The sequence below is a fragment of the Vespa velutina genome, chromosome 3, assembly GCF_912470025.1.
Source record: "Vespa velutina chromosome 3, iVesVel2.1, whole genome shotgun sequence".
Classification (NCBI taxonomy): Eukaryota; Metazoa; Arthropoda; class Insecta; order Hymenoptera; family Vespidae; genus Vespa; species Vespa velutina.
The window spans coordinates 1513898-1530721 of NC_062190.1; the positions used below are offsets into that span (position 1 = coordinate 1513898).

At 24.9% G+C, this 16824-nt stretch overlaps 4 protein-coding genes across 11 annotated transcripts; 3 read left to right on the forward strand and 1 right to left on the reverse strand.

Moving 5' to 3' along the window:
• Positions 1–628: 628 nt before the first annotated feature.
• LOC124947836 lies at positions 629–4775 on the reverse strand. Its single transcript, XM_047490507.1, has 4 exons — positions 4441–4775; positions 4217–4363; positions 3635–3709; positions 629–3532 (listed from the first exon to the last, which is right to left on the reverse strand). The coding sequence occupies exons 1-4, from the start codon at positions 4576–4578 to the stop codon at positions 770–772; spliced, it is 3123 nt and encodes a 1040-aa protein (XP_047346463.1). The 5' UTR covers positions 4579–4775; the 3' UTR covers positions 629–769.
• Positions 4776–5257: 482 nt separating this feature from the next.
• Positions 5258–8426, forward strand: LOC124947819 (peptidyl-prolyl cis-trans isomerase FKBP4). 2 transcript variants are annotated; one of them, XM_047490483.1, is made up of 6 exons: positions 5258–5419; positions 5796–6132; positions 6234–6354; positions 6424–6671; positions 6750–7259; positions 7738–8426. In XM_047490483.1, exons 2-6 carry the CDS (start codon positions 5797–5799, stop codon positions 7903–7905), a joined length of 1383 nt encoding a protein of 460 aa, XP_047346439.1. In that variant the 5' UTR covers positions 5258–5419; position 5796; the 3' UTR covers positions 7906–8426. The 2 variants fall into 2 exon arrangements, with proteins under 2 accessions (XP_047346439.1, XP_047346440.1); XM_047490484.1 differs by having other exon boundaries at positions 7727–7878.
• Positions 8427–8702: 276 nt separating this feature from the next.
• On the forward strand, positions 8703–11454 carry LOC124947821 (clathrin light chain). Of its 5 annotated transcripts, none has more exons than XM_047490485.1 (7): positions 8703–8857; positions 9386–9550; positions 9753–9875; positions 9945–10034; positions 10104–10215; positions 10561–10572; positions 11093–11454. In XM_047490485.1, exons 2-7 carry the CDS (start codon positions 9400–9402, stop codon positions 11271–11273), a joined length of 669 nt encoding a protein of 222 aa, XP_047346441.1. In that variant the 5' UTR covers positions 8703–8857; positions 9386–9399; the 3' UTR covers positions 11274–11454. The 5 variants fall into 5 exon arrangements, with proteins under 5 accessions (XP_047346441.1, XP_047346444.1, XP_047346445.1 ...); XM_047490488.1 differs by having other exon boundaries at positions 9756–9875; XM_047490486.1 differs by lacking the exon at positions 8703–8857 and adding an exon at positions 8881–9014.
• Positions 11455–11888: 434 nt separating this feature from the next.
• On the forward strand, positions 11889–16605 carry LOC124947682 (transmembrane protein 62-like). 3 transcript variants are annotated; one of them, XM_047490167.1, is made up of 14 exons: positions 11889–11972; positions 12402–12499; positions 12657–12768; positions 12836–12987; positions 13075–13401; positions 13475–13607; positions 13683–13838; positions 13931–14078; positions 14201–14323; positions 14533–14614; positions 14699–14827; positions 15020–15194; positions 15263–15487; positions 15564–16605. In XM_047490167.1, the coding sequence occupies exons 2-14, from the start codon at positions 12487–12489 to the stop codon at positions 15595–15597; spliced, it is 1809 nt and encodes a 602-aa protein (XP_047346123.1). In that variant the 5' UTR covers positions 11889–11972; positions 12402–12486; the 3' UTR covers positions 15598–16605. The 3 variants fall into 3 exon arrangements, with proteins under 3 accessions (XP_047346123.1, XP_047346121.1, XP_047346122.1); XM_047490165.1 differs by having other exon boundaries at positions 11904–11972; positions 12151–12499; positions 12850–12987; XM_047490166.1 differs by lacking the exon at positions 11889–11972 and having other exon boundaries at positions 12337–12499.
• Positions 16606–16824: the final 219 nt, after the last annotated feature.

Here is a 16824-nt window from a genome sequence, read left to right on the forward strand (position 1 = left end):
TAAAATGATTACATTCATTTACATCAATTCACATCAATACATTAACCAAAAATATTGGTTCTACATATTTATATATTTATGTATTTATGTAAAAATGAATTAACATTTTACTATTAATAAACATGCATACATATTTCTGTTTTCTTTCAAAAATCAAAATATAAGTTTAATTACACAAATATATATTTACAGAATATTTGTATTCAGAAAAAATCTGTACATACAAGTAAAATATTGAATTCACAAAATGCAAAGTAATATATATTTTATCTCTTAATATTAAAAATGTACTATAATTTGTATTTTAATATCATTTAAATTCTATACTTTTTAAGTTAATTAATTTATACCTTAAATTTAAACAAACTAGATCCTAATATAAAACTTTTAAACTCGAAATATGCATATATGTATATTTTATAAAATATGTATATGAAGATTAAACAACTGTATCAATCATATAATTAATTAATAGATATTTTAAAAATGATCATATGTGTGGATGTGTAAATACATCTATATATATAATGTAATTCTATTATATAGTATTTTTCTTTAACTTTCTATTCATCTATGACATTAATATAATTATTTTTGTTAATATTTTTATTATTACGTAATATTATATATAAAAAAAGAAAAAAAAAAAAAAAAAAAGAAAAAAAAAACTTGAAATTTTTAATTATATGTTGTTACATTAGACAAACATTATAATATATATTAATAACTATTTATCATATTAAAAGTAAAGTTGATGTGCATATTTACATCAGTGCGTTGCAACATGCTGTTGTAAATGTAAAAGTGTTGGAAATGGTTTCTCACATAATTGGCATACATGTGCATTACCATTATGTACATCCAGATGCTCAGACAATTCTTCTTCAGTCTCAAAAAGATCATCACAGATCATACATTGATATTCATATGCCTTCATTCCTTGCTTCTCCCATTCTGCTATTGCAGCTTCTTCTTCATGCGCTTGTGTATGCATTTCCAATAACATCTCCGAATTAAATATTTCTGCACATTGTACACATTGATAAGATGACTCTTTTGTTTTTTCATTCTCAGTTCCTATTGTAATAAGATTAGGATTGTCATCTTCGTCATCAAAAAGATGTTTTTCTACATGAACCCCAAGTGCATCCTCAGATTCCATGGAATCACCACAAATAGCACATTGATATTGTTCTTTTCCTATACTTTGCTCATCTTCACTTATATCATCACAATGTTTTTGTAAATGATCTTTGAGTATCTCTTCATCTGTAAAAATTTTATCACATACAAAACAAGTATAAGTTTTTTTAGGTCTTTCAATACTTTTAATTCCATCTAATTTTGCACTTTTAGAAGTTAATGTATTTTCTAATGTAGTGTTTTCTACTGCTTTTATTTGAGTACCTACGATAGATTTTTTAATTTGATCTTTCACAGTAGTAACAAGTATTGAAGAATTTCGATTACTCGTATCTAATAATTTTTTAGAATCTATTTTTGCTATATTTTCTATATTAAATTCGGATTGATCATGACTTTCTAAATGATGCGCTAATAATTTTTCTGTTCTAAATACAACATTACATACATAACATTTATGTACTTGCTTTACTGAACGACATACATGTGATTTTACGAATCGTGCCTCCACAATTTCATGACATCTTTTACAACGCATCATTTTATGTTTGTTATGTCGTGGAATAGTATTTTCCACTTTATGTGATTTCATATGTACCTCAATCTCTGAACGATCATTGAAAGACAAATTACAAACACCACAAATATGTTTTGCACTTATTGATAATTCTGGATTCGTTATATTGCTACGATTTTCTATGCTTTTTTGAAATCCAACAGTAGATTTCTTTGCAACAGATGTTGATGTCATTAAAATACTATGTTTCGAAGATTTTTCAAACGATTGTTTTCTCACTCCAGGTTCTCTTTTAATAGATGATGCATATACTTTTTGAGTAGATAATAACTTGTGTGATATAGTTTCTTCTGAACCATTGGAATCAGAGTCCATAGTAGATGTATTATAATCATTGTACTTTCTAGATGGTACTCTTCTTCGTTTATGAGGTAAAATTTCAAGAGAATTATTAATTTTATTTATAGGTTTATGCTGATCAAGAATATGTAAATTATTAATTCTATGATATTTACTTTCCTGTATTAGATCTAATACCTTTAATACAACTGTAGGTTGAAATTTTTTTGAGATCATTGCTGTTTTTACAAACTCTGCTGAAACAGTTCTAGATTGTTGATTAGAAAATTCAAATGATTTAAATGACGCTTCAATATTTTTCTTTATTGTCTTTTCTATTATATTTTTTAATTTCTGATCTAATGCCTGATAAGAAGAACTATAGAAATTTTGTAATTCTTCATTCTTTATATCATTGCTATTTATCCCAAATAATTTATATTTCACCTCTTTTTCAATAAAGGTAGCCAATTCAAGCTGAATTTGTTTTAATACTTCTAATTCTGTTCCCTCTACTTCTATGTTCAAACATTTTTCAATTAACCTTTTATCATTTGAATCACTTATCGTAGGATGAATTCTACGCAATTGTACAGCATCGATAATATCTGTATTTTTTTCTTGACTATTTTCATCTACATTAAAACTCTTAGATTCTTTAGGTAAATTATTTAAATGTGTTTTGTTCGTGTATTCTGGTTCAGTTAATGCCAATGTCGATGTTACAACATACCTTACATCGCCGATTTCTAATTCTGATTTTACTGAATGTGGCAAAAATGCTTTTTTATCATTATGCAACTTAATTTTTGTAACAGATTCGTCAGTAATATCATACTCTGGGATATCAGTAGGAGAATTTTCTTTTTCTAAAACATTTTCTATATATGATTTGTTTTGTTTCAATTCATCTTGCATACCATCTTCCTTTGGTATACTTTTATTCTCATTTGACAAAACATCATTATTGAGCAATGTTTGAGATCTTGTTTTTCTTGTATCAGAATCTGTTTCTACAATTACATTATCACTGTCATTTTTAATATTATATTTACCGCTCATATTAGTTTCTAAATTTTTTAATGCTTTAGCTAATCTCTTTTGTCTCTCAGCTTCTTTGTCTGCATTTGTTTTTGCTCTTGCTTTCTGTACAGGTGATAATTGTGCATCATCAGAAACTACAGAATCAGTATCTGAGGCATGCTCTCCAGTTGCTGCTAAAAGGGCTTTTTTCCTAGCTACCCAACGTTTTGTAGAAGCTTTTCTTCTTTCAATTGTTCTACCCCTTTTACCACTTAAAGATTTAACCCTCATTGGAACTAAAGATGGTTTTATTTGGGTATTGCCTTCGTTATCATTTGCTTCTTCAGATTTATTGGTATTAATATCATTTGTTTTCTGAGATGAATCTTTTGAAGAAGCAGGATCATCCTCTGATATGTACATTTCTTTTAGTGTATTTTGATCAGCAACACAATCTACACTTGCAAATTCCAATGGTATTAATGGAGGAACCTCTGATTTTGACTTTTTCTAAAAATGAGGGATATTATTTAAAAAAAATTATTTCAAAGAGAATACTTATAAAATTGTATATATGATTCATAAAATTTAACAATTGTTTATACTCCATACCTTTTCATTGGTATCAGATAAACTGTCATCACTACTCTGCTGCAATTCTGCAAGTTTTCTTTTAAATTGTGATATCTAGAACATGTTGATTTTAATTTTTTAGATTTAATTTTTACATTTACAATTATTATTATAATAAGTAAGAAATTGAAAAAGAAAGAATATCATAAAATAAAAGGACAATATTGAAAAGCTTAATGTAAGTCGGAGTTATTATAATAATAAGTAAACAATTGAAAAAGAAACAATATTATATATTAAAAGGCGATATTGAAAGAACTTAATGTAAGTCAGAGTTATTCTAATAATAAGTAAACAATTGAAAAAGAAACAATATCATAAAATAAAGAACGATATTTAAAAACCTAATGTAAATCATCTAAACAAATTTATATCGTTAAATATCTATTCACCTAACTTATCTATGGTATTATAATAAATTGAATGATTAATGAAAAGGCGTGTTAAGAAGAACCAAACAAGTACAACTCATTCAATGAACTTTTGTAACAGAAAGTTAATGCTTACACATCACCAAATAAGTATATGTTGATAATATAAATAGAATATTTCTATACATACCGTATTATCAGATGCTTCTGATATTTCCAAATGATTTAACAATAATTCATTAGATTGTATAAATTGTTCCTTGAATTCACTCCACATATTCAATTTATATAAGCAAACATGACAAATGATATTCGGTAGACCCTTTTCATCTTTTATCTAAATAAAACGTAATACGGTAATTAAAAACAGATGAAAAAGATTGATAAAATAATGAAAGATTATAAACAACTTACATCAATGGAGGTACACTTGCTAAGGTCATTGATTTGAAATTGCAACTTATCATCGAATAAATTACTCATACAACCATTTTCGGTAAGACAAATACGACACCTGCTATGTAGATTAGGTAATTTCCGTTTTCTCGGCATTTTTTATAACTACGTATGAAAAAACGATATTATAACGTTTGTAGATCAAATGGTATCGAGAAACTTGAAGTATGCAGTGAATACGATGTGGCGGGTGTGCAAGATTATGACTTGATAAGACTATCGATACAATTCATTTGTCCTTACTTCAGACTTATTATTTATGAAAATTAAAACAAACGTATGGCGGTTCTAGAAATTTTCTATTTAAAAAAAAAAAACTTTCCCGAAGAATAATATTTTCACTTTTTTATTATATAATTAATTTAATTAGATAATTGTTTATAGTTCTACGTATGTACAATATAATAATTGTTATCTATTTACTTTGTATTAATCGAAACGACATAAAATAATAAAAATATAATACAACGAGTTTTCAAATGATAATTAATAGATTTCTTTTTACAAAACATAAATTAATTATTTTATTGATTAATTCGATAATGTTAAATAGTAAAATAAATAATGATGTAGCATATTTATGATATAAATTAAATTTAATATTATATTTTCTGTATTTTGAATCGAAAAACAATGATTATCGAGTATTTAATCACAAAGTTTACGAGATTGTTAATATATTGATATCGAAAAATAATCGAAAGAAGGAGTCAATCGAAGTGACGAGAACTATCGATTCGAAATACTCGCAAACTAAACTTCGACTTTTATACTTTTCTAGTAAGTTCTATAAGATTTATTCAAACCACGACTGCGGTAATTCCACAAGCGTGATAAAAGTTATTTTTCTAGAATCATCCGCTGAACATTGAATGATTTTAATCCATTCGATAGAAATTATTCTTAACGTTAGAATATTTTATTAATTTAAAACAATGTAAGTATGATTTAATATTATCATATGCATTCTTAAATATATATAAATGATTTTAATATACATCGTCATTGCCATTTTATTTACATAAAATATATAGAATACATTTTTTTACAAATCTTTTGATTTTATTTTTATTTATATTTGGTTTTATCTTATATTTAATTCTTTTTCACGCACTATAATAATCGACATTTACAAATGTTTAAATGTAATTATTATTCCATATAATTGAATCTAATTAACAATTAATAATTACGTTTGAAAGAAGATATTTAATAGTATTACATCCTGAAGAAAATATTGTTATATATATTTATTATATTCCAATTTATCATATATTTGTAATTATTAATATGATACATGTATCATCTTTTAGCATGGCTGCTATAGACATTTCTCCTGCAAAAAATGGTGGTATTCTTAAAGAAATCCTTAAAGAAGGTGTTGGTGATGAACTTCCAATAACAGGTGGAAAAGTAACAGTACATTATACTGGAACATTGTTAGATGGAACTAAATTTGACTCTAGCAGAGATCGCAATGAACCATTCAAATTTAATTTGGGTATGTCAAATGTTATTAAGGCTTGGGATATAGGTGTAGCTACAATGAAAAAAGGTGAAATCGCAATGTTAACATGTGCTCCTGAATATGCATATGGAGAAACTGGTAGTCCTCCAAAAATTCAACCTAATACAACTCTTAAGTTTGAGGTAAAAAAAAAAATTTTTCAATATGAAAGTATATAAAAATAAAATATTTATAATAAGTATAATATATCTAATTAGTTTATAAATTTTATATCAATTATCAGATAGAAATGATTGATTGGTCAGGAGAGGATTTAAGTCCTGATAAAGATGGAAGCATTGAAAGACTTCAAATTACTCCAGGGAAAGATTATGTTACTCCTCGTGATACATCATTAGTAAACAGTATGTATGATATTCAATTATTATATAATATTTACATATATATATGTATATAACATTTTTCATTTATAGTACATTTGACTGGAATGTACAAGGATGAAGTTTTTGAAGATAGAGATGTACAATTTTGTCTTGGAGAAGGAGAAGATGTAGGAATTGTAAGGGGTGTAGAAAAAGCCCTTGAAAGTTTCAAAAGTGGAGAAAAATCTAAACTTAAAATAAAAAGTAAATATGCATTCAAGAAGGAAGGTAAACCTGAATTTAATATTCCACCAAATGCAGATGTGGAGTATATTGTAGAATTAAAAAGCTTTGAAAAGGTAATAACCTGAATATAATATTATTAAATATTTTCTATTATATTTTTTATTCTAATTATATTAAAAAATTTAATATAGGCTGTAGAAAGTTGGTCTTTAAATGGATCTCAAAAAATAGAGCAAGCCAAACTTTTGAAAGATAAAGGAACGAATTACTTCAAAAATGGAAAATACAACCTAGCTACTAAAATGTACAAAAAAGTGTTGGATTTTTTATGCTATGATAAAAATTTTGAAAATGAACTTAAAGCAGAGAGCGGCAGTCTTCTTTTATCCACACATTTGAATCTTGCATTGTGCTATTTAAAAACTGATCAAAATGTTGAGGCTAAAGATGCATGCTTAGAAGCTTTAAAGTTAGATCCACATAATGAAAAAGCATATTTTAGAAGAGGACAAGCTTATCTTGCACTTGCATCACCTGAAATAGCAATTAATGATTTTGAAAAAGTATTAAAAATAGAACCAAAAAATATAGCTGCTTCAAAACAAATTATAGTTTGTAATAATCTTATTAAGAAACAACTGGCAAAAGAAAAGAAACTTTATGCAAATATGTTTGATAAATTTGCACAAGAAGACAAACAGGTTTGTGAAAAACAATAGTATATAATACAGATATTTTTTTCGTGCGAACTTCATTTTCTTCTGTATGAAATTAAAATTTGCTTCCATTTATGTTCATCTCAAATATTGCAAAAAAAAAATTGAATATTTTAAATTAGATTCATTATTTATAAATAATCTATAAAGATCTTGGTAAACATTGGATTTCTTTAAGTTTTAATATATGATTTGAATTATATTTTGTCATCAAAATTTTATCATAAAATGAATTTTTTAAATATTTATGGTATTGTAGTATTTATATTGTTTTAATATTTTGGGGTAATTTTATAATGCAACTAATATTAATACCTATGTGTTAATAATAGCAATGAAAACATTTTTGTGACTTGATTTTAATCATAGAAAATAATCATGTATTTTCTAATTATTCATGATTTTGTTATTAATTATTAATTGTTTTGTTACTTTTGACCATAAACTGTTAGTAATGTCGCAGAAGGAGGAGGAGAAGCTGCGACAACAACCCGATGTAATGCGTGGAGCTCTGGGTGAATGGGGACAAGAAGAAAGGCCTGGAGGTAGAGATGCAACTGCCTTTGAAAAGGAAAATCCAAATATTCTCATGCTTAATGCTAACGGCACAGGAGAATTTCAAAATATGTAAGCAGTTGCTGTACTTTTTCAGTACACTGCTCTACTTGGCTGCCAACAATGTTAAATTTTATTATTCAATATTTTATGATGCCGTTAAGTAGTACTGGGCATAAAAAAAGTCATAAAGGCTTTTCACATTAAAAGCCAGAGTAAATCTCTATAATCAATTTGATACATATAATATATACCTAGTCAATTGTATTTTTCATCATTTTAATAACTTTACGTTTCAAATGATCAAATAGATTTGGAAATGTAATTGTGGATATATTGATTAGGAATATTCTGTATTATCCATTTTGAAATGAATATTGAGAATTCATTAATAAAATTATATCGGACGAAGTCATTTAATTATAATACAATTTTCTTTATCATTGCCTATCAGCAATTTTAAATACAACATAAGACATTTCGTTCATAATAAAATATATTTTACATTGTTTAAGATTTTAAGAATTTATTACACATATTGTCTATGCACAATGACGTAACTGTAAAAGTTATGAATAAACAATGTACAAAAAATAAGTGGAATAATCTTATTCAAATTATTATTTATTATCTTTTATACAAATATTTCTTAATTATAGATTATAATTCGTTGGTAAGTACATTGAATGTAATTGATTTATATAAACAAATTCATCTTAAATCACATAAGTAAAAAATGACCGTTAGAAAAATAATTATTCAATTCAAACATAGCCTTAAAGTATAACATAAGAATTCAATTAACAATTTAAATTAGATTTTAAGCCAATCATAAATCTGAATAAAAGTATACAGTTATGCTGATTCGTCTGTTTTCAACTATGAATGGACAATTCAACTGTTATAGAAATTATGCTTTATAGTTAGTATCCGTGCGCATGTGTATATTGCGCATTGTGGTATTGACGTTGTCAAATTATAATTGACATTTCACAGGAATCTAAAAGGTTAAAAAAAGGGGTGTTAACGTAAGTAATTCTTAACAATAAATATTAATACGTGTTAATATTTCTGAGTCGCAAAGCGGCATTGAAGGATACTTTAAAGAATATCTCTTCCATAATTTCAACAATAATATTATAATAAATCATATACTTTCATTTTTGATTATATTAATACTTTTATGTAATTAAAATTATTTACTTTATTTATAAACATATAATTTTCTTTAATAACGATTAAACTTCATAATTTGTCATGTGCTCAAATCTAACCTATGATATTAAGCTTTATAAAGATATATGTTTTTTATTAACATAAAACATATAATTGCAGACATTAAAAAGGTTAAATTAAAAAATATATACTATATATATTTATTAGGTTAATTAAGTTGTAGATAATTTTATGATACAAAATATGAAAATTATTTAATCTATTGAAGATTTCTTTCTATATATATTCTATATATATTTCTATTATTTAAAGTTTATAGCATAAATATCATTAAGATTACCATAAGAATATAATCCTCATAACGTACAATGTATATTCAGTCAGTTAGGTTATCATGGATGCTTTTGGTGACAATTTTGTAAACGATACGGAAGTAGATCCTGCCGCAGAATTTCTAGCAAGAGAACAAGATCAATTAGCAGGATTAGAAGATGAGATTCCTCCTGTCTCTATGGCTATCCCAGCTACAGCTACTAATGGAGAAGGTAAACGAATAAATATCATTTTATTTTTTATTTATTGATTAAAGAATTGACGAATAATAACAATCATGAATATTAAATTATATAAAGTTGTTCTTAATAATTAAACAATAAATTAATTATATTTTATATTTGACTTCAAAAGTGTTCTGTATTCTTAATAATTTTATATATTATAGTATATTATAATTAAATTTATTTTCAGTAGAGGATTTATCTGGAAATTTTGGCAGTTTAAAAATTGGTCCAGGTAGCGATGTTGAAGGTAGTTTCGAAATCATAGATACGATTGGACAGACCACTGAATCTCAAACATTACCTGCTCTAGGTAAGATATATATACTCATAAGAATTTGATAAAAATATAATAATTTAACAAAAAAAAATCTACCTGTAGATACAGTAGTATCAGCACCACCAGTAAAAGAGGAACCAGAAAAGATACGAAAATGGAGAGAAGAACAGAAAACACGTCTTGAAGAAAAAGGTATGTGTGATAATTAGATTAAATTATAAGTTAACATTTAATTAATCTTAAAAATTATACATTTATTAGATGCTGAAGAAGAAAAGAAAAAAGAAGAATGGAGAGAAGCTGCAAAGAAAGAATTAGAAGAATGGTATAAGCATCATGCAGAGGCAATTAGCAAAACCAAAACAACTAACAGGTAATTTTTATATTTTTATATATTTGATATATATTCTTTAGTTAAAATTTAACATTTGTTCTATTTATAAATAATTACAGACACTAAAAAAGTTCTATTTAATATAAATTACTTATATTTTCATCAAATTTAATTTAACTTTATATTAATGCAAAACAGAACTACAGGTATATAACTTAAACGTTGTAATAATATTGTTCTTACTCTTTGATGCATTCAGTTACTATATTTTTAATTACATTTATTTATAGTAGTTGAATATTATCATATACTTAATTTTAGGCTATCTGAATAAGTATGATATATAGATATATACATACATTATTTTTTTATTCTGCTTCTTAGGGAATCAGCCAAGTAAGTTACAATCTGTTTAATTGCATGTATATTGCATTGATTACATATAGTTGCAATGCATATTGCATTAAATTGCTATACAACGTTGCTTTGCTTAAGCAGGTATAGAAAGTTTAAAAATAATATATACATTAAAAATAATATATAATAATAGATATATAAATAAAATTCTAGGATTTTTAATTCTATAATTTTTTTTGTAATATTATAAAGAAAGTATTGCATATCATATATTTATATATAATGCACAAAATCTGCCAATATATTTTATTATCTTTTTTAATGTTAAAATTTATTATAATTGATATATGTTTATTAAAAAATTTGTAATAGCATTTTCAAATGCATGTATACTGGCATCCACTTCGTAAAAGATAAAAATAATGCCTGCACATAAAATGAACAATGGAATTATGCTTGAATTGTATATAAAAAAAAAAAACATGAATTAATGAGAACTCTTATAAAATAAATGATATGTGATTAGATATTATAAATAATTTGGCGTTCTTATTAATAGGAATGCAGAGAAGCAATTCGTTGCAGAAGCTGACGAAGTGGAGCCTGGTACAGAGTGGGAACGTATCGCGAAGCTATGTGATTTCAATCCTAAATCATCTCGTACTTCCAAAGATGTATCTCGAATGCGTTCAATTATTTTGCAATTAAAGCAGACACCACCTGCTCCTGTTAATGTTTGATAGAATCAAAAGATCTTACCTTACAAATTATAGGTATTATAAATAACAACATTAATAACAAATAATGAAGAAAGATGTATGCAGATTCCGATCATATTATTAAAACAATAAGTTGGAAGTGTTCTGTTAATAAAAGATGTACTATTATTGTGAATAAAAGTTATTAATGATAAGTAAAAAATGCAATGAAAAAATATTTTCATAAACTTATATTAAAAGCAATAAAAAACTCAAATTTCTTTTATTTTAACTCAATTATCATTGACTTTAAAAGTAAGTATACATTTGAAAATAATCATTTACTTAGTAAAAATGATATGAATCATTACTTGTTATGTTTAGTATCAATAGTTTATTAATTTATTAGTTATCTTGACATTATTGTTTACAGAGTTAATCGCAGAAATTATTATTTTATTTATTGATATTTCTTTATTTCAAAAAAATAGCTTTTTTATAATAAAAGTATAAAATGTATAACCTATTTAAATTCATAACTATATACATCATAGTTTCCAAGCCTTTAAAAGATATAACTTTGATAGAATTTTTCTTTTATTTTTTAGAAATATTTATTTTGTATTATTTTTTTTATATATAAAATGGAAATTGTCATGCGTATTACATATATTTCTTACACCACACAATCGTATTACCATCGACTCACGGATCAGCTGTAGGGTATAGATTTGACGGCACGTAAGTCGTAATGTAAAACTGTCAGGGAACAATTGCAACGGAAATAAAACTATAAAATTTTAAATATTTCAATTGTCTTCCTCAAAAAATATATAAACCGATTTGTTGAATGTATCAACGATTATAACCTATGCAAATGTAAATCTAAAATTGAATTGCTTTCTATAATATACTCCAGGTATCTTGGTCTGGACAAAGCACTTTTGTGGAATTTTATATGATAAGTACATAGTCACCTGAAGTTAATATTCAAAACAGAGTAATTATTACACAGAAATAAATATCAGAACAAATTAGACCTTATTCCTTGGGCTCTTCTTGAAATGAAAATAGCTAAATCAACCGTGGCTCTTCTAATCTTTGTATTAATGTTATCAATTTTTGTGGCAAATGTTGCCGATCTAATTAATGTTGATTCTCATATATCAGATAATACCTTATCATGCAAAGGCATAGAACCGGTATGGCTACAACCAAAGTTATATCAAATTAGGGAATCACCGGATCATTTAATATGGTTTATTCAGGTTAGTTATAAGTCAACAATAAATTGTAAATATTATGATATTTAATCTTAAAAGTAAACTCTTTTTATTTTAATCAGATGTCATTTACATCATTTTAGATGTAACATGTAGATGTAACATCATATTAGATGTAGATTTACATCATTAACTATTTCAGATAACAGACATACATATAAGCATATTTCAAGATCCTGGAAGAATAATAGAATTAGAAGAATTTTGCAATATAACAGTAAAATCTATTATGCCTTCAGTTGTCCTTGCATCAGGTAATTTTTATTGTAATAGACATAATTTATATTATAAGTTATCTTATTATTAATAACACTATAATAGAACCTGTAATATAGGTGATTTAACTGATGCAAAGAGTAAAGATAGAATGGGTTCTAATCAAATATTGCAAGAGTGGAAATATTACAGGAACATATTAGAAAACACAAATGTTACAGAAAAAACATTATGGCTAGATGTTAGGGGAAACCATGGTATGAATTTTAATAAAAAATGAATAAAAAAATACGATAAGCGTATCAAATAATATAAATAATAATCTAACTAAATTTTAATTTTAGATAATTTTAATGTTGTTAGTCTTGAATCAAAGAATAATTATTATTCAAACTATTCTATCCAAGGGAAAAAATATCCAAAATCATATATATATAAAGTGACTGTTGGCTCTGAAACATACTCATTTATTGCTATTGATGCTTGTTTGAAACCTGGCCCAAAGAGACCATTTAATTTTGTTGGTGTTTTGGATGAACAAGAATTAAAAAAGATACAAGAATTAGTAAATATATCCAAAGAAAATAATGCAGATTATATTGTTTGGTTTGGGCATTATCCAACCTCATGTATATTATCTCAATCTGATACAAGTATCAGAAATATTATAGGTATGTTAGTATAATCTGATTTCTTTTACTATGGGTGTGTATTTTTTTACTAATAATGCATATTGTATTACAGGAAAATATAAAGAAAGTATGGTATATTTATGTGGACACTATCATACTCTTGGTGGTTCAGTTCCAAATATGTACACAACACAACAAGCAGGATTTCTTGAATTAGAATTGGCAGATTGGAAAGACAATAGAATGTATAATTTTATATTCTATATTTTTATACATTATTGAAAAGTTTAGTTTCACTTTGTGTCTATATTTGTTATTAGGTATCGCCTTGCAGCAATAGACCATGGACAGTTCTCATTTATTGATATGAAACATCACGATTGGCCTGTAGTATTGATTACCAATCCAAAGCATGCTCTATATATGATGCCTCGAAAAGAAAATGTAAATTCTATTATTAAATCTACACACATAAGGTAATTTTATAAATCATGACAAATAGTATATAGAAATGTCAAAGAACATATAAAAATTAATATATTAATACATTATAATAATATTTTTATAGAATATTAGCATTTTCAACAGTACCAATAAAAAGTGTGGAAGTTCAGTTAAATAATAAATCTTGGTTACGATGTAAGAACGTAAAAGGACCACTGTATGTTGTAAAATGGAATGCTTCAGAATATAGCAATGGAATTCATCATATTCAAGTTCAGTATAAAATCTATAAAAATCAATATTATATTGTATTTGATAAAAATTTGATATTACTGCTTATGATTATATATTTGATTATATATTATTATGATTATATATTACTTATATGTTACAGGTTCGCGTAATAGATGAAAAAGGGAGAGAAAAAATTATTATGCAACCTTTTTCACTTGATGGATCACGGTTATCTTTTGGTTTTCTACCTAGACTGATTCTTATGTCTAATGTCAGTCGTATTGTAAGTTATTATTTTAAATTATATTATTAGAATAATTCTTATTATAAAAATGTATTTATCACTTAAATATTTATTATAATTATATTGAAATATTATAATGGTAATACTTTAATTTGCTAATTTCTAATACTAATCTAATTAAAACAATTGAAATATTTATAATTAACTTAATCAAATAATTACTATATCTGTTTCCGTAAATTATTTAGTTTCAGTTTCTGTTTGGAAGTGTACTTGTATTGATAGTAGCACCTTTGTGTGTATTTCGCTTTCTTCATATACTTTGTGAAGGTAAATAGAATAATTATTTTTCATAATATTTTTATATGCCTGTACGAATTAAAATAGTTCTTTATTATCTACTTTTATGATTAGCAAAGCGTATGTCACGTCCAAGGATACGTGTAAAATTTTTCCGCTGGTGGATTAGGAAATTATGGATATTATCTACCATTGATCGTTTATTTTTCCCTTTGGTCCTTTATGCTTTATATTTAATTGTTGGTAAGTTATGTATCTTTCATTATATTTGTTTAATAACAGTGTGAAATATTAATGTACACAATATATATATATATATATTACAATACAATATACAATACATAAAATACAAAAATACAATATATAAACAAAATAATCTACAAAAGTATTTATTATTTACTTATATATATATATATAATATTACATTCTGTGTAGGTCCATGGGCGATTGGTGAGGTGATAGAAAATCATATAGGCATAATATTTGCATGGGGTACATTTGTTGGAAATTCATTTTTGCCTGGTGCTTTTACTTATGCATATGGATTTTTCCAATTATTTTCTTTTCATTTACCTCTTATGTTACTTTTGGCTCATCAAGCAGATAAAAGGTAAAATAAGACAATAAAAGGAAATTATTTGAATAAAGTATTTTATGTAATATTAAATAATTTTACAGATTGCAAAACACGGAAAGAACATATAAAAAATCATCTAAATTTTATTTGGTTTTGCAAAATGTACCAATTATACTTTTGATTATAATGCAAGTAAATATGGCTTACTTTTTCTGGCTAGCATATGGAACACTTGCCACTATTTTATGTCCTTTACGCACATGGAGTGTTTTATTAGCATTAATACTATGGTATCAAGTCAATGCAATGCCTCAAGCATGTTTTAGGTTTGTAAAATATCATAATATCGTTTAAATTACATTAAAACGTTATATATTTTATGTTTTTTTTTATATCATTTAGATCAGCATTATCGATATGGTCTGGCCATGCTTAATTTGTACAAAAAATTCTTATGAAATGTAAGTACAGAAAATAATAACAAATGAAGGAATTTATCCTTTGCAATATTATACAATTTACTATTTACGTTATTATTTACTATGAGATTAATACGCATTACTCGCAATGCGAGATAAGTATTATTTAAAAAACAATACAAATGGTATGTTATCATTTGTGTCTCAATTGTGAATTGAAGAATTTGATTAGGATTAACTTATCCATTCAATCACTTGTTATGCATTTGTAATTTTTCATAAATATTTCTATTTATTTCTAAATATTTCATAAATACTTCTAGTTATTCGTACAAATAATATAAACTATCTATTTACAATTAATTAAAATATTAAATCTTTAAATGCAATAAATATAGACACAATATTCTTATTTATATATTTGATATGTGATATGGTTTAGAAAAAGGATAAATTATTCTAGGAATTATATCCACCGTTCTTCTCTTATTACCTCTAAATAATATGTAATTGATGCAATTATCAAGTATGTAATTGCAAATCCTGAATATCATTATTCCATTTAATGCAAGACAAATCATCTTCCTTAAAAAACAATCTTAATTAATACTATATATTTTTCTACATGTAATTGTATATTATTATATAATATACTATGTATCATTATTTTTTTTTTCTAAATTATAAAACTTAGAATATAATATATAATTATTCTATATGTTAATGTAGAATATGTGAAGTGCCATCAATGATATTACTAGAATTATCTGTGTCATATATTTATTATAATATATAAATAAGTAGCATGATGTATAAACAATTTAAGGATAATATCTATATTCTAAGATAGTATATAGATTTATTTGGAATATATTTAATATTAATTTTATGTTAACAAGTACTATCATATTATTATTATTACAACTGATGGTACTTTTCATATAACAATTAAAAAAGATTGCTGTGCTATGTAAAAAGAAATATTGCTACAGATGTGCCAATAAATGTTGTAGATACAATAACAATTATAATTTCTCTTTATTTTATATTTTAACATACACATATTCATAAAATAAAATAATATAATATTTATACGATAATGAATTAAACAAATATATATACCAAGTAAGAAAATATGAATAATAAAAGTTTAATAATTTTATAATTCAAAATTATATTGAAATTTATAATTATTAATCGAGTATTTCAATAAAAAGTTAGATTGATCTATCGATATTTTCGAT